The 16040-nt window shown below is 34.2% G+C and overlaps 4 protein-coding genes and 1 pseudogene across 4 annotated transcripts; 2 read left to right on the top strand and 3 right to left on the bottom strand.

The window, feature by feature from the left end:
• Positions 1-557: 557 nt before the first annotated feature.
• Positions 558-2835, top strand: LOC105632492 (Major facilitator superfamily protein). Its single transcript, XM_012214883.4, has 2 exons — positions 558-953; positions 1551-2835. The coding sequence occupies exons 1-2, from the start codon at positions 692-694 to the stop codon at positions 2606-2608; spliced, it is 1320 nt and encodes a 439-aa protein (XP_012070273.1). The 5' UTR covers positions 558-691; the 3' UTR covers positions 2609-2835.
• Positions 2836-3116: 281 nt separating this feature from the next.
• On the bottom strand, positions 3117-4316 carry POLD4 (polymerase delta 4). Its single transcript, XM_012214881.3, has 2 exons — positions 4055-4316; positions 3117-3498 (listed from the first exon to the last, which is right to left on the bottom strand). The coding sequence occupies exons 1-2, from the start codon at positions 4230-4232 to the stop codon at positions 3305-3307; spliced, it is 372 nt and encodes a 123-aa protein (XP_012070271.1). The 5' UTR covers positions 4233-4316; the 3' UTR covers positions 3117-3304.
• A 720-nt stretch (positions 4317-5036) lies between these two features.
• On the top strand, positions 5037-7014 carry LOC105632687 (cytochrome P450 89A2 pseudogene; annotated as a pseudogene).
• A 2135-nt stretch (positions 7015-9149) lies between these two features.
• LOC105632490 (cytochrome P450 89A2) lies at positions 9150-10902 on the bottom strand. Its single transcript, XM_012214880.4, has one exon. It carries the CDS (start codon positions 10803-10805, stop codon positions 9255-9257), a length of 1551 nt encoding a protein of 516 aa, XP_012070270.1. The 5' UTR covers positions 10806-10902; the 3' UTR covers positions 9150-9254.
• A 2241-nt stretch (positions 10903-13143) lies between these two features.
• LOC105632489 (cytochrome P450 89A2) lies at positions 13144-15067 on the bottom strand. Its single transcript, XM_012214879.4, has one exon. It carries the CDS (start codon positions 14998-15000, stop codon positions 13321-13323), a length of 1680 nt encoding a protein of 559 aa, XP_012070269.1. The 5' UTR covers positions 15001-15067; the 3' UTR covers positions 13144-13320.
• Positions 15068-16040: the final 973 nt, after the last annotated feature.

Raw genomic sequence — 16040 nt, 5'->3', positions numbered from 1 at the left:
AGATTAAGCGTTATATTTATGTTGAATTCTCTACATTACAGTTTGAAGAATTCCCAAAAATGAAAATGCAGTTTGATTTTAAAGATAGAACCTTTATTAATATGGTGGAACATAACCTCATACTTCTTAGTATGATCCCTAGATAAGATTTAGTTCTTTTTTTAAAACTAGCAAATCACTTATATTTTGATATAATAAATCCACATAGTTGAAGTATTGCAATTCAAATAATTACATATATAATTGCATTCAAAAAGTTGAATTTGACAATAAGTACATTATTCATAAGACAGTCCACTTTGGTAATACTAATTATCATAAAAAAATAATCCCTTTTATTATTAAATTAAAAAATAAATAAATAAATAAAGTTTTTGGTAAAAAGCAAAAAGCAAAAAGAAATAAAGAATGTACACGTGGTGTATACACCTAAACATTTCATAAATCAAACGGTCCATTTAACTTTGAAGCCCTTGTAGCAGAAGATAGTGACACGGTTTTCGCGCAACCCAATGTCTTGTACAGATCTACGTTTTCTTTTTCTTTTTGAATCCCTCCTCCACGTGTCCTCATCTGATCCCACCGCCACCGCCTCCGCCAACTCCACCACCGTAATAAAAGCCTATCAATTCCCTGAAGAATTATATATACATTATTACCAGAGATTTTAACCTTTCATAGATTTTGGGAAATGGTATCTTCTTCTTCTTCTACTGATTGGAACCCGATCCGAGTAGTACTCGGACTCGGGTTCTGGGTCCAAGGTTTTAGGTGCTTTCCATGGATGGCAGTGAATTTTTTCCTAAAAGACGCTCTGAATGTGGACCCCTCCACTCTCCAGCTCCTTCAGAGCTCTGCTAATCTCCCCATGGTTGGGAAGCCTTTCTACGGCATCATTTCCGATGCCGTTTACATCTCCGGCCAGCATCGCATTCCATATATTGTCTTCGGTGGTGAGTGAATTGCCAAGTTTTACTTTTAATTTGTTTGGAATTGGAATTTTAATTTATTTCCCTAACTATTTGTTTTCTTACTTTTCTTTTGCTAATTTTTTTCATGAAAAGAAATCTGATTTTCCAAAGTTAGATTTGTAATTTAAGAACTGTAAATGTGTAACAATCATGTTCTTTCTAGAATTTTCCGGTCACAGCTAGCCATTTTGATTTGAATTTGTAGATTATTAGAATTTCTTTTGCAGATATTGCTTTCAATTCTGAAGTGTGAATTCAGGGAGCAGAATCTCATCTCTTAAATTATTTGAGCATTCAATTTTCCTGCAATCCATCTATTTTAACTATCCCAACTATCTCCTTGCGCTTGAGTCCTGTGTACTGGAACCAAAATTTCATTTATTTGTTTCTAGTTAGAGTGAAAATGAAGTCTATTCTATAATTAATATTCTATAATCAAATTAGAAATAACATCAAAGTTCAGTAACCTCCTATATCATTTACCCTTATTCAACCTAGAATTATGATATTCCATATTTGATTCTCATAACTATGGACTAAAGTTTCTTCTTAATTATGCTTGTTCATTTGTTGTTGCAGCATTCCTACAAGCAATTTCATGGATAGCTATTTCAATAATCCCACAATCAAGCCTCTCCATCTTCTGCATCAGCATGTACCTTCTCCTTAGTAATCTTGGTGCTTCAATAGCAGAGGTTGCAAATGACGCCATTGTTGCTGAGATAGGAAAACAACTTACCACCTCTTCTAAAAAACCTCAGTCATCTTCAGGTGAGCTTCAGTCCTTTGTTTGGATTGCTTCCTCCGCTGGCGGTGTCCTTGGAAACCTTTTGGGTGGTGTTGCCATTGCTAGATTTTCCCCTCAAGCTATGTTTCTCTTTTTCGGTTTCATAGTTGCTCTCCAATTTTTTATAACCCTTGCGGTTCGCGAAAGCTCCCTTAACCTTCCTAAAAGTTCATCAAGTGTTGGGATTAGAAAACAGCTTTCACAGCTCTCACTTGCGTTAAAGAAACCTGACATTGCTTACTCGATAGCATGGTTTGCAGCATCTTATGCTATAATTCCAACGTTGACGGGAACCATGTTCTTTTATCAAACACAATATCTGAAGGTTGATTCATCCCTACTAGGGATCTCTAAGGTTTTTGGTCAGGCTGCAATGCTTCTATGGAGTGTAATCTACAACCGTTACTTGAAAACAATTCCTGCAAGAAAATTGATTGCAGCTATTCAAGCTACAATGGCAGTGTTCATGATTTCTGATGTGTTATTTGTTAAGGGATTTTATCGAAGTGCAGGGGTGCCAGATGCATTGTACGTCATAATCTTTTCAGGCCTTTTAGAGGTACTGTTCTTCTTTAAGATTCTGCCTTTCAATGTTCTAATAGCGCAGCTATGCCCACCGGGGTGTGAGGGGTCACTGATGGCGCTTGTAGCATCTGCTATAGCCCTTGCATTCATAGTGAGTGGATACCTTGGTGTTGCACTAGCATCATATGTTGGAGTCACAGGAGATGATTTTTCAGGGCTTCCCAGAGCCCTTCTAATACAGGCTGTGTGCACACTTTTGCCAATTTATTGGTGGTCATATATTTCAGATGATGACAAATACAAAACTAGGAAGAAGAGCGAGTAGCATAAGATTGAAATTTCTTTAATTTTTTGTAGGTTTTTTAGATTTTTTTTTTAACCTTATTATACATTCATATATTTATTACAAATACTATCATTTGTTGTAATTCTAAGCAATTTCCATATAAAGCAAATTTATTGTACGGTTGTGATCAATATTCAAATGTAATTCAAGTTTCAGCAGCTGAAAGAACTGCTAGTAAAGAAATTGCAATTATGCCTTTTTTTTCATAGTGTGTACCCTTCTTTTACACAGACAATTGTCATATGCATGGATGGGACCAAACCAGAATTCAATTTCACGATCAATCTTTCATAACATTTGGTACTCAACAAGAAGCAATATTCATCAGAACAAATTATTGTGTGCGCTCGCTGAGCCCAGCCACATTACTAATATTTGAATTGTTTAATCTTTGATGTAATCAATGCGAGAGATCATTTCAGAAAGGGGATCAAATCAAAATTCCAAGCAGAACAGCAATATCATAATTTAGCGTTGAGACTTCGCATAATATCACAAAGAAAGTCGCTCCATTAAGATCAGCAAGGTAATTTGTCCATCAGAACAGAACAAATAAACATACTGATAAGTAGAGATCAGCCAGAGGCTGAACATGAACATCACAAAATGAAGAAAGCACAACAACTAGCATTACGTTATATTCTAATAATACATCAAGCAGCTTATTATTAAGCTCTAAACACGGCCATCCCACAGGCATTCTAAGCTAACCTTTCCACTCTTCAACATACCTTCAATTTCTTTAGGTGGGTTCATACCTAATCGTTGAGCACGCTCCCATCTTGCCAGCCGGGTCATCCCAAGGCATGGCCCATATGCCATGTTCATGTCAAATTGCCTCAAGACATCCTCTTGTTTGTCATAATCATCTATTACAACCAAGAAGACAGCACAAAGAATTATTACTTCTCCTAAAAACACTGCAAAAAACCTAATGCTAATTACAAATGATTACACTTTACACCCCATTTCATCTACCTGACAAGATTATATTGTTCTCAGTTTCACAAAAACAGGGAAAGCTCATTCACTTTTTTTTTCTTTTTTTCGAAAACCCGAAATCATTTGAGTTGAGGGATTAACCTTGAGACTCAGACTAATCTAATTAACTTCTAGAACCAAATTATTTAACTGGCTTTCATTTTCTCATTTTAATACTAAGGATTTTTGGCAAAAATAGTGTCAAAATGCGCTTAATCGTGAGTTAAAAAATGATTTAAAAGAATTTCCAGCGGAAAGTTCCATTTTACGATTCAAAATTTTCAAGACTGCAATTTTTCAACAAAGAGATCAAACTTTAAACAAAAGCATTGAATAAGCCACAAATTACACGCGACAAAAAAAAGGTAAATAGCACAGAAACGCAGAATAGGACAGACGAAAAAGAAATACACTTATTAGAGAGAAAGAGAGAGAAGAGGAGACCTTGAAGATCGGGAGCACCATGAGAAATCAAGGCCTTTGGTTGAGTGATATCAGAGCTGATAGTAGCGGCGTGTTTGGGCGATTTCTTCTTCGATTTAGAAGTTGATTTTGTGATGCCACCTCTATTGCTCTTCCTTTGCCTGTAGAAACTCTTCATGTCGTTGGTTGGAGTCGCCATTTTCCCCTCTCTTCCTTATATATCTACACAAATTCAAATTTTGAATTTGGTTCAATCTGTCTTGCTAGAAGAAAAGCAGAGAAGGATTAGGATTCTATTTTTATAGAGAGGATATGGGCTTTGAGGCAGTCACATGTTTGGGGCTTAGTGGGCCACAAACTCATTGGGTTAGCATTTATCTCTATGCAATATGTAATAAATGTCGTATTTTGAAATTTCTTTTTAAAAAAAATGTAACTCTGACTGTAAATATTAAAATAATATCATTTTCATTATTATTTTACTATTTGATTATCATTGTTGTTATCGTCAATCACAAAAGCTATATAAGATTAGTTTGCGGATTACTAATTTATTTTTTATTAATATTGATATTTTCTTAATTTTTTTTATATTTTTTGACATTTTATTAATAGAGTAACCTAATTTCTAACATTTATTAAGTTACTCTTTCTCTTCAATTGAGTTTGAATATTAAGACAATTTATTAATTCATGGATTATTAAAATAGATCATCACAAGCGAACACAATTCGCCTATAAAATGAATAGATTAGAATTGAGACTAAATGGATTCTGTCACAATATTCTAAATCGATTCTAGTTAATTTTATACATTAAAATGAATCTTAATCTACTTGTGAACCATCAATTTGTGGTGGATGAGTTTTGATTTTTTAACTTAAATTTTAATTTTGGTTTGGTCTGTGATTCAAGCTGAACAGATAGCATGGTCCACGAGCTTGTACCAATAGCAGTGGACCTGTTTCAAAAATGAGCCTCTGTAAAAAGAGAGTCCTTCTGCTACATTTTGTTTCGTAACCAAATACACATACTCGTCCTCTCCGGGCCAAGCACTAGTGATGCTGTATTTCTTATGACTCAATCAACTATCTTGGATGCCAAGAATAAATAATCTTCTGTATTTTCTTAATTTTTGTGAAATAAATTTCATCCAAAGTGGATAATCTGCTATGAAAAACAAACAAATACACAATTAAATTAAATTAAATTAACATTTCCAAATGTTTCGGTTCTGATAAAAAACGTAAGCTTCAAGTGAAAAAACCTTTCTCTGCAGTTTCCAATAATTCATGTATAAATACCATTCGTCTCCGTTTCTTCATTCACCTCCAAAATGGAACTCTGGTTTATCATCTTATTCTCACTTACCATCTCCGCCCTCTTCAAGTCCATCTTTAACTTTCCCTTTACTACCCACAACCATCGCCTTCCTGCCGGTCCTATTGCCTTTCCGATCATCGGAAACCTCCAATGGCTGCGCAGGTCCTCCTTCGACATTGAGCCAATCCTTCGCTATTTCCACTCCAAATTCGGCCCGATTTTCACTCGTCACTTCGGGCCTCGTCCCGCCATTTATGGCCCACCGGTCCCTCGTCCACCAAGCCTTTGCTCAAAACGGGCTGTTTTTGCTGACCGTCCACCAGCTTTACCTATAGTCAGAATTGCCTCTTACAATCAGCATAGCATTAGCTCTTCTATGGCCCTACTTGGCGTCTTTTCCGGCGTAATATCACCGCCGTAGTTCTCCATCCATCGCGTATCAAATCATATGGAAATGCGCGCAAATGGGTTCTTCAAATCCTTCGTAACCGTATTAAATCGCAAGCTAAATCTGGTTTGCCTGTTTCCGTAGTAAACCATTTTCAAACAAATCGAAGAAGTTGAACGGCAAATACTTTTAAGCTTTGGCAAATTTAGTGTCCTCAATTTCTGGCCAAGATTGAGTAAGATTTTCATGCGCAGACGCTGGGAAGAGTTTTTTCAGATTTGTAGTAAACAGAGAGATATTTTGATTCCATTAATAAGAGCTCGGAAGGAATTAAAGGAAACGAGAATAAATAAAAAGGACGAGCAAGAGATATCGTTCTATCCTATGTTGATAATTTGTTGGATTTGGAACTTCCTGATGAGAAAAGAAAGCTTGAAGAAGGAGAAATTGTTAGTTTATGCTCTGAGCTTCTTAACGTAGGCACCGATACTACTTCAACAGCTTTGCAATGGATAATAGCAAATTTGGTAAAATACCCAGAAATCCAAGAGAAGGTATTTGTGGAGATCAAAGGTGTTGTAAGCAATGGAGAAGAAGAAGTGAAAGAAGTAGATTTGCAAAAGATGCCATATTTAAAAGCAGTACTTTTGGAAGGATTAAGGAGACGCCCGCCAGGACATCTTTTGTTGGCGCATTCAGTAAGCGAAGATGTAACCTTGGATAAGTATTTGATAACTAAAAAGGGAACTATAAATGTTATGGTAGCTGAAATGGGTTGGGATTCAAAAGTGTGGGACGATCCAATGGCTTTTAACCCTGAAAGGTTTCTGAATGATGAAGGAGAATTACTTGATTTTGACATAACCGGTAGCAGAGAGATTAAGATGATGCCTTTTGGTGTAGGAAGGAGGATGTGTCCTGGTTATAGTTTAGCCATGCTTCATTTGGAGTATTTTGTGGCTAATTTGATTTGGAGTTTCGAGTGGAAAGCTATAAATAATGAAGATATTGATTTATCGGAGAAGCATTCACCGTTATGATGAAGAATCCATTGCAAGCCAATGTATCTCCAAGGTCCAAATAAATGGTTTATGGTTAGGCTGTGATTCACCTTATGTCCCTTTCTTTAATGGCTTCAGTTGTTTTTCCAATAACTACTGGTACGAGAAAAAAAAAAACAAAAAAAGAAAGAACAAGGTTAGATTATTTCTGAACTATAAAGTCCACTTCTTTCGTATAATTATTCTTATTTATGAAATAAATATTTGTCTTGCACTATTAATTACACTGTTAAATCTTCATTACTTGATTATAGTTTTGTTGACATGTAATATTCGTCTTGTACCAGCCAATGCAAAATCATTTTTACATGGGAATGGCTTCATTTCAAATACAATATCCGTTTATATCAGTTAACAAAGCCGCGCACGCTTGGGCCAGCGTACCTTGTTCGTATACTGATTTTCATGGTTAGTTTCAGCTTTCTTCAAACATTGAAGCCATTTTTGTTTCTGATTTGATTTAATAATATTTTCTATTTTCAGAAAAAAAAAATTTCGTTTCGTAATATTTGTCGCGTTTAAAAAAATAATTTATTCCAATACTTGTCACATTTATGATTTTAAAGAGAAATAAATATCTTTTTTTCATGTTTACCCTTTTTACATAGTCAACAAATTATTACTTCAATTTAATGGTTTTTTCAGAAAATTAGTATTAAATTAAGGGTAATATAGTTAATTTACTCAATAATTTATTCTAACTTAAATAGATTTAATGATTTTTTTAAAACAAATATTATGAAACACAAATAATAAGTGACATAATTATATAATGGGATTAATTCCATATGAGAACAATTTAAATGTCCAAAAACATGAATATTTATTAAGTAATATAATGAATTATGAAACTAATTTGTTTGTTGTAAACCATTTACTAACAATAAAAATCAATGATTTGACTCAAGGGTCTGAATGAAAATAAAATATTATTAAAAATATTTGAATGTTTAATTTAACTGTGGTGAATTTCTCAATTTAATTTAACTATATTCACTCTCCTTTATATATATATATATATATATTTAAAAAAAAAAATACAAGAACATAATATCATGATAGTATTGGGCTATGTTGATTCCATATGATATGGGGTGTGAATAATGGATACCAATTATCAAGGTAAAATATTGTCAAGTGGCCTAATAGTATATAGACTAAACATGTCCTGGGATAACTAAAATATGAAAAAATTATAATTTTGTCCATATATTTTGTTAAAAATAATTTCTTTATCTCTGTCTTTTTTTTAAATAAATTACTTTATCTTCATGTTTGCTACGGTTATATTCTATGTCTTTCCATCAATAATAAAGAGTTTTTGTTGTTAAATTTCAAAGAAAAGAATGATCTACTCTTAGGTCAATTGTAATTTAATGGCATTGCACCTAAAATTAGTTAAAATTACAAAAATACTCAAAATTGAGAATTTTTTCGTCATTTAGCCTTTCTTTTTTTTGCTGACATGGTCCGGTGATGTGGGGCTGAGGTGTCGAAATGTAGATCTTACTAATTGCAATATCAGTAATTTCGCAACAGACACAGGACGAAAGCTATAATTGCAATGAAAATAGTGCTATGTTACAATTGCCAAAATTAAAAAACAAAAAGGCTAAAATTATAAAAACAGCCAAAATTGATGCTTTTTAATATCATTTAATATATATATATATATATATAGTAATGTTACAGCTTTTTTTTTTTTTCTCTCTCTAAACTCTTTAATTTAATATTTTGTAAAGTTTCTTTCTTTCTATCCATTTTGTTCTTTAACCAAAAATGGAGTATTAGGAGAGATAAAGAATAAAATTCTAATCTCAGATTTGATCTTATAATATTTCAATCATCAAAATTTATGAAATTTTATATCAAGATTCTTAATATTATACAAATTGATGTTCTGCATATGCTAATAAATTTAAGAATCATCAGTAAAGTTACTAATTAGACCAACTTAAAGAATTGAGAATACGTAATCAATCTAAAATTGTAAACTGGTTTAACTACAGGTGAGAGCTCATTTGGTAACCCAGATTGAATATGTGCAAAGAGCTCTCGGATCAAATCTACTAAATATATTTGTAGGACTAAACACATCTGTAGAGATAGGCAAATAGTGTTAAATGTGACTTAAATCTGAATCGTATTTAGTAGACCCCTGATAATAAGTTCGGATAACGGGTTTACACAAAAAAAAAAAAATTTTAAACTGTTTTTTATAAGACAAATTTGTAAGATCTAATTTTAAACTAAACAAACACTAAACCTATGAAATCAATAGCTCCTTTGTTTGAAAACATAAAGAAACCAAAAAAAGAACCTGTGTTGTTGAGGGAAATACTCATTAAGCAATCAAGTGCACTTGGTATTAACAAGCAAAAATTAACAATTCCATGGGAATTTCATAACATAATATTACATAACTACAGTATTCATCAGAGAAGACGAATTAAATTTTGCACCTGGGAATTATGCGAGCCTGCAATGGGTTTTTCATAACTACTGTAAACTCTTGCTTCTCAGTTAAATCAACATCATCCCCATCCACTGTTTTCCATTCAAAATTCCAAACCAAATTAGCCACAAAATACTCCAAATGAAGCATTGCCAAGCCATAGCCAGGACAAATTCTCCTTCCTATCCCAAATGGCATCATTTTGATCTCTCTGCTTCCTGTTATATCAATCACATCATCGCCAGTTTCACCAGTGCCAACGAATCTCTCAGGTTTAAAAGACATGGGGTCTTCCCAAACTTTTGGATCCCATCCCATATCTGCAACCATGAAATTTACGGTTCCATTCTTAGGTACTAAATATTTATCCAAAATCACATCTTTACTCACTGCATGTGGCAACACAAAATGTGCTGGTGGATGTCTTCTTAACCCTTCTAAAATTACAGCTTTCAAGTATGGCATCTTCTGCAAATCATCTTCTTTTACTTCTTCCTCTTCATTTCCAACAACTCCTTTAATTTCCATAAAGAGCTTCTCTTGAATACGTGGATACTTCACCAAATTCGCCATTATCCATTGCAAAGCCGTGGATGTAGTGTCAGTTCCGGCATTAAGAAATTCATTGCATAAAGTGACTATTTCTTTCTCACTGAGCTTTCTTTTCTCATCAGGAAGTTGCAGATCTAACAACGTATCAACATAAGACAACATATACTGACCTTCTTGTTTATTGTTAGATTGCCTTTGTCTCTCTTCATTCGCCCTCTTTCTAGCTCTGATCAGTGGAATTAATACATCTGCTCTGTCCTTTTCAAGCTGCAAGAACTCCGACCAACGTTTACGGAACAAAATCTTCGTCAATCTTGGCCAAAAATTGAGTATAGCAAATTTACGAGTATTCAGAATCGAGGCACGCTCTACTCTCGCAATTTCTTCAATTTGTTTCTCGTCGAGTTTGTCTCCAAAACACATAAGCACCAAAAGACAAAACATTGCGAAATGAAAATTATCCACAACGCGAAGGGGTAATTTTCCAAAGTTCGATTGCGACCCAAATCTATTAAGGAGGATTTGCAAAACCCACTTGCGAGCATGAGAGTATGTCTTAACTCGAGAAGGATGAAGGATTTCTGATGTCAGGTTTCGGCGGAGGAGCCGCCAGGTAGGGCCATAAAATGAGGAGCTGATATTATGTTGATTAGAAGTAACAACTTGTCTTATAGCATCAGCTTTTGGGCGGTCGGCAAAAACAGCACCGTTTTGGATTAAGGCTTGGTAGGCAAGAGAGCGATCGGCGATAAAGATGGCGGGGCGAGAACCGATGTGCAGAGTGATGATAGGACCAAGCTTGTTGTGGAGAGAGCGAATGATGGGCTCGAGTGCGGCTATGGAACGAAGCCATAAAATGTTACCGATGATCGGGAAGTTGACGGGACCTGGAGGAAGGCTGGCGGACTTGATGCGAGGAAAGAAAACCTCGAAAATGGCTTTTAGCAGAGCAGAGATGGAGATAGTGATGATCACGAAAAACCAAGTTTCCATTTTTCGCAGGTGTTTGATTGAAATTGGAAATTCATTACGGTTAAGCAATACTTATATAGGGAACTACATTTATTAATTTATTATTTAAATAAAAAAGAATTTTCAGTGCAATGTATTTGGTCTGAATATTTAAGTTTAATAACTTGCATATTATCTGGTTTGGAGGTTTTGTTTTGACACGGAGTGGCCTTAAGGTGTAGAAGAACAAGGAAAAAGTCATATTATGGTATTTCAATATTCAAATTGGAGTGCGAATGGATTGGAAGAACGTATAAATTATTTAGCAGAATAATTTTTTATATAATAATTTTTAAATAATATTTATTAAATTAGTAATAATATTTGGTACGAAAAGCATTTGAACTCCAATCAGCATCTTTTGTAAAATTTTTTAAGACGAAGAAAGGATCAATTATGTCACGGTGACCGAGCAAACTTGTCCTTTTATAATTAAAAACATCTTATTTCTTTCTCTCTTTTCGGATGTTTGTTTCATTCATGACAGGAAATTTAGTAATTACCTAAAATTCCCAACTGCACTTGAAGTTGACATTTGCTTTACCATTTTCCTATCTTAATATAATTTTTATAAAAGTACATATTATTTTCTTATTGCATACGGTGCAAAAACTGCAAAGAATTAGAAAAATTGAAAATGAAAAAAAAAAAAAAAGAATGGAAAGCTAATAAAACTCTCCCAAAAATATGAAAAATTGAAAATTGAATTTTTGGAAAAATAATAGAAAAAAGTACATTAAGAAGGAGCAAATTTATTATTTATTATTTACTAATTTTAGGGCCAAAACACTTGTACCAGGACAGGAGTGATGTCAAAAATGAAATAGTTTCAATAGCGACCTAGAATTTATTTAGTACAAGGCCTTGCCAAATAATAAATGGCATCCAAAAATATGTCGTAAGCAATGACAAAACAGAAGAAGCTTCTTTTGTTCGGTCATTAATGCTGTTTCGTTGGAGGATAAGAAAAGTAATTAATTCCTAAAATGGCCATCCGATCCACAATTGTTTTGAAAATCATTTCATGATAGTTGCACTGTAGTTAGTTACTTGCTGTCTTCCAGAATTACAGGAAACAATCTCCAAGCATGAAATCGGTGAGTTACGTACTTACAACGAACCCACCCACCCATATGCTAGTTAATCATACTTCCGTTAGCAAATTGGTTCCTCTATTTACTGGTGTTGAAATTAATTTTTTATTGTAACTGATGTACGATGAAATAACTTTAGAAACCGAATTATTATTTTAAATCCATTTTGATTATTTTCTTCCCTTAAAAATATAAAATTTTAATATGTTGTCCCTCCAACTTTAATATAGCATGATTTTTCCAAAATCATAACAATTAGCATCTGTACTCCCAATTGCGAATGAGCACTAAAATAGAAAATTGCGAATGAGTGCTGCTGAAGTAGTAAATCCAGGACAAAACCTTATTGCGGATTCCCACCATATCTACCACTTATCCATATTCCGGATTCCCACTGTATGAGGACGAACAAGGCTACTTTGGTTTGTTGAAGAACGTCAATTACATAGACCATTGAATGCTTTATATAAACCGCGGAATATATAAATTGCCTAATGAATTTGGTTATAAAAATTTTATTGTCTACTGTATTTTCGAAATAATCTCGTAACTTTTCACACATTCGGTGAGAACCAAAAATATTGAGTAAATTGCACGCGTGATGACGTGTATCAACAGCAATATATTTGGCAATTATATTGCCACGGTGGATGTCATCTCACCTTTATCTTCTTTTTTATTTTCTTTATCCTAAAACTTCCAAAAACAAGCAGAAAATATCCATGACTCTTTTTTTTTTTTTTTTTTTTTCCTTTTTAAATTGACAGCAGATGACGGGAATCGGAATACCACAATGGTGGCCGATTGGGTGTGTGGCTCTTGACTTTAGATCCGACAAAGCTATTATATATAATTTATATATCCAGCCTTATATAAACTAATTTTCTATAACCTACATTACATGTTTGTACTTACTGATTTTTACTCATGGTAAGTAAATGTGTTTTAATTCATATATATATAATTTCTTATTAATTTATATATTATGAATTATAATATTATAAATAATTTTTATTACTAAAAATTTAAGAACATTAACAAAAAAAAAAAAAAAAGTATTTTGACTTGCTTTATTACATTTTGAATTTATATTAGATTTATTTGACAAAATTAATTATTTTAGTAGTTGTTGTTAGCTATTTGAGTAATTTTTCATATAACGTTACATAGAATAATTAAGTATTATATTAATTTAAATTTAAAAAAAAGTTAGTTAAAACGAATGATACTTAAAAAAGTGTTATATATTATAAGATAATACACGGACACTCACATGTAAAGCCAAAGACAAAACATATAGAAAAAGATATGTATGCGTGTATACAAGCAATTGGCTCACCAGGCAAGCCACCAAGGATTTCATAACATAGTACACAACCACCTTAGCTAATGGACGAGATCAACTAGGTTCTGCACCTGGGAAATATGTGGGCCTGCAATGGGTTTTTCATAACTACTGTAAGCTCTTCCTTCTCAGTTAAATCAACATCATCTCCATCCACAATTTTCCATTCAAAATTCCAAACCAAATTAGCCACAAAATATTCCAAATGAAGCATTGCCAAGCCATGGCCAGGACAAATTCTCCTGCCTACCCCAAACGGCATCATTTTGATCTCTCTGCTTCCTGTTATATCAAATACATCATCGCCATTTTTACCAACGCTAAGGAATCTCTCAGGTTTAAATGTCATGGGGTCTTCCCAAACCTTTGGATCCCATCCCATATCTGCAACCATAAAATTTACAGTCCCATTTTTAGGTACTAAATATTTATCCAAAATTACATCTTCACTCACTGCATGTGGCAACAACATATGTACAGGTGGATGTCTTCTTAACCCTTCCAAAATTACAGCTTTCAAGTATGGCATCTTCTGCAAATCACCTTCTTTTATTTCTCTCTCTTCATTTCCAACAACTCCTTTAATTTCCATAAAGAGCTTCTCTTGAATATGCGGATACTTAACCAAATTCGCCATTATCCATTGCAAAGTTGTAGATGTAGTGTTAGTGCCACCATTAAGAAATTCATTGCATAAAGTAACGATTTCTTTCTCACTGAGCTTTCTTTTCTCATCAGGAAGTTGCAGATCTAACAAAGTATCAACATAAGCCAACACATAATCATCTTCTTTTTTATTGTTAGACTGCCTTTGTCTCTCTTCACTCACCTTCTTTCTAGCTCTGATCAGTGGAAGTAATACCTCTTCTCTGTCCTTTAGAAGCTGAAAGAAATCTGACCAACGTTTACGGAACAAGATCTTCGTCAATCTTGGCCAAAAATTGAGTATAGCAAATTTACGAGCATTCAGAATCGCGGCACGCTCTACTCTCTCAATTTCTTCAATTTGTTTCTCGTCAAGTTTGTCTCCAAAACACATAAGCACCAAAAGACAAAACATGGCGAAGTGAAAATTATCCACGACACGAACGGGTAATTTTCCAAATTTCGACTGCGAGTCTAACCTTTTAAGGAGGATTTGCAAAACCCAACTGCGAGCATGAGAGTATGACTTCACTCGAGAAGGATGAAGGATTTCTGATGTAAGATTTCGGCGGAGGAGCCGCCAAGTAGGACCATAAAATGACGAGTTGATATTATGTTGATTACAAGAGGAGATTTTTCTAATAGTATCGGCTTCTGGGCGGTCGGCGAAAATGGCGCCCTTTTGGATTAAGGCTTGGTGGGCAAGAGAACGATCGGCGATAATGATGGCGGGGCGAGAACCGATGTGGACAGTGATCATAGGACCAAGCTTGTTGTGGAGGGAGCGAATGAAATGCGTGAGTTCCAAAAAGGAATAACGGAGCCATAAGATGTTGCTGATGATCGGGAAGTGGACGGGGCCAGGAGGAAGGATGTAATAGGTGGTGGACTTGTTGGAAGGAAAGAAAACATCGAAAATGGCTTTTAGCAGAGCAGAGATAGAGATGGTGATGATCAAGGAAAACCAAATTTCCATTTTCTCTGAAATTGGAGATTGATTATGGTAAAGGTATATTTGTACACTATACAGAAAGATAGGAGCACTTGAGTTGGATTGACATGATCGTTTGGTTTTCGGGATTTGTCTTGTCATGGACAGAGACGTTCAGAGCATACAGAACAAGAAGGAAAAAAAATTCATACTATGATGGGATTTGAAAATTCAAACCTTAGTGCTTATTATTATCAAAGAACTGAAGAGAACATGTTAATTTTATGTCAATATATATTTATCGAAATATAAATTTACCTGAATACTTTTTAAGAAAACATTTAAATCAAATAAAATGATATTTATTAAATATTTTAACTTTAGGATTAAGTATTTTAATTTGTAAAATTAAACGAGATAATACTCGATTTATCTCAAAGTTATTCGTGACATTCAATATATATATTTTTTTCAATTATCACCTTGGCTCCGCAATGCTACAATTTTTAGCGAAAACAATAAAATAAGTAAATTTTAATTAATAAAAACTATTAAAAAAAAAAGTCGTAAGCAATGACGACGCAGAAAAAGCTTATTTGATTCAGTCAGCCATTGATGTCATTCAAGCTCTCTCTTTACTTAGGGGACAAGGTTAAGGTCTGACTAATTCATGAAAATCAGTGACGTCTGTACTTAACGGTTGACATGTATACTTCAACATTTATGACCGTCACCGATACAGTCAATTAGACAATAGTGTGGAACCCCATAGGATATTCTTCAGCCGTAAGATGCTAGCCAATAAGCACTGCTATTGGGCTCTCTGTATGTCTGCGAAAGCTGGAGTCCCTCATTCTCCGTCTGCATAAAAGCCCGGATGATGCTAACAAGAGGACGAAAGCTGCTTGGAACTGAAACCTTCCCGAGAATCATTTGCACAACCAAGGAACTATAACATTCCATACGACAAGAAGAGATGCCGCAAGATTTAGCGAGATGAATGCCATGAACCCCAAAGCTCAGCATGTGGAACTGAACAAGTCCCAAGACTAGCTACAAAACCTTTCACACACCGAGCATTGCTATCACGAATCAAAGCTCATTCTCTATTTCTTTTTCTTCCTTGTGTTATTATTTATATTCAAATTGCTTGCTTCTTCTTAAAACACCCCTCCCCCCCCCCCCCCCAAAAAAAAAAAAAA

Source organism: Jatropha curcas, chromosome 2 (genome assembly GCF_041381405.1).
Source record: "Jatropha curcas cultivar XTBG-Jc1 chromosome 2, XTBG_Jcur_1.0, whole genome shotgun sequence".
NCBI classification, from domain to species: domain Eukaryota; kingdom Viridiplantae; phylum Streptophyta; class Magnoliopsida; order Malpighiales; family Euphorbiaceae; genus Jatropha; species Jatropha curcas.
This window is presented reverse-complemented; position numbering and strand designations above follow the sequence as displayed.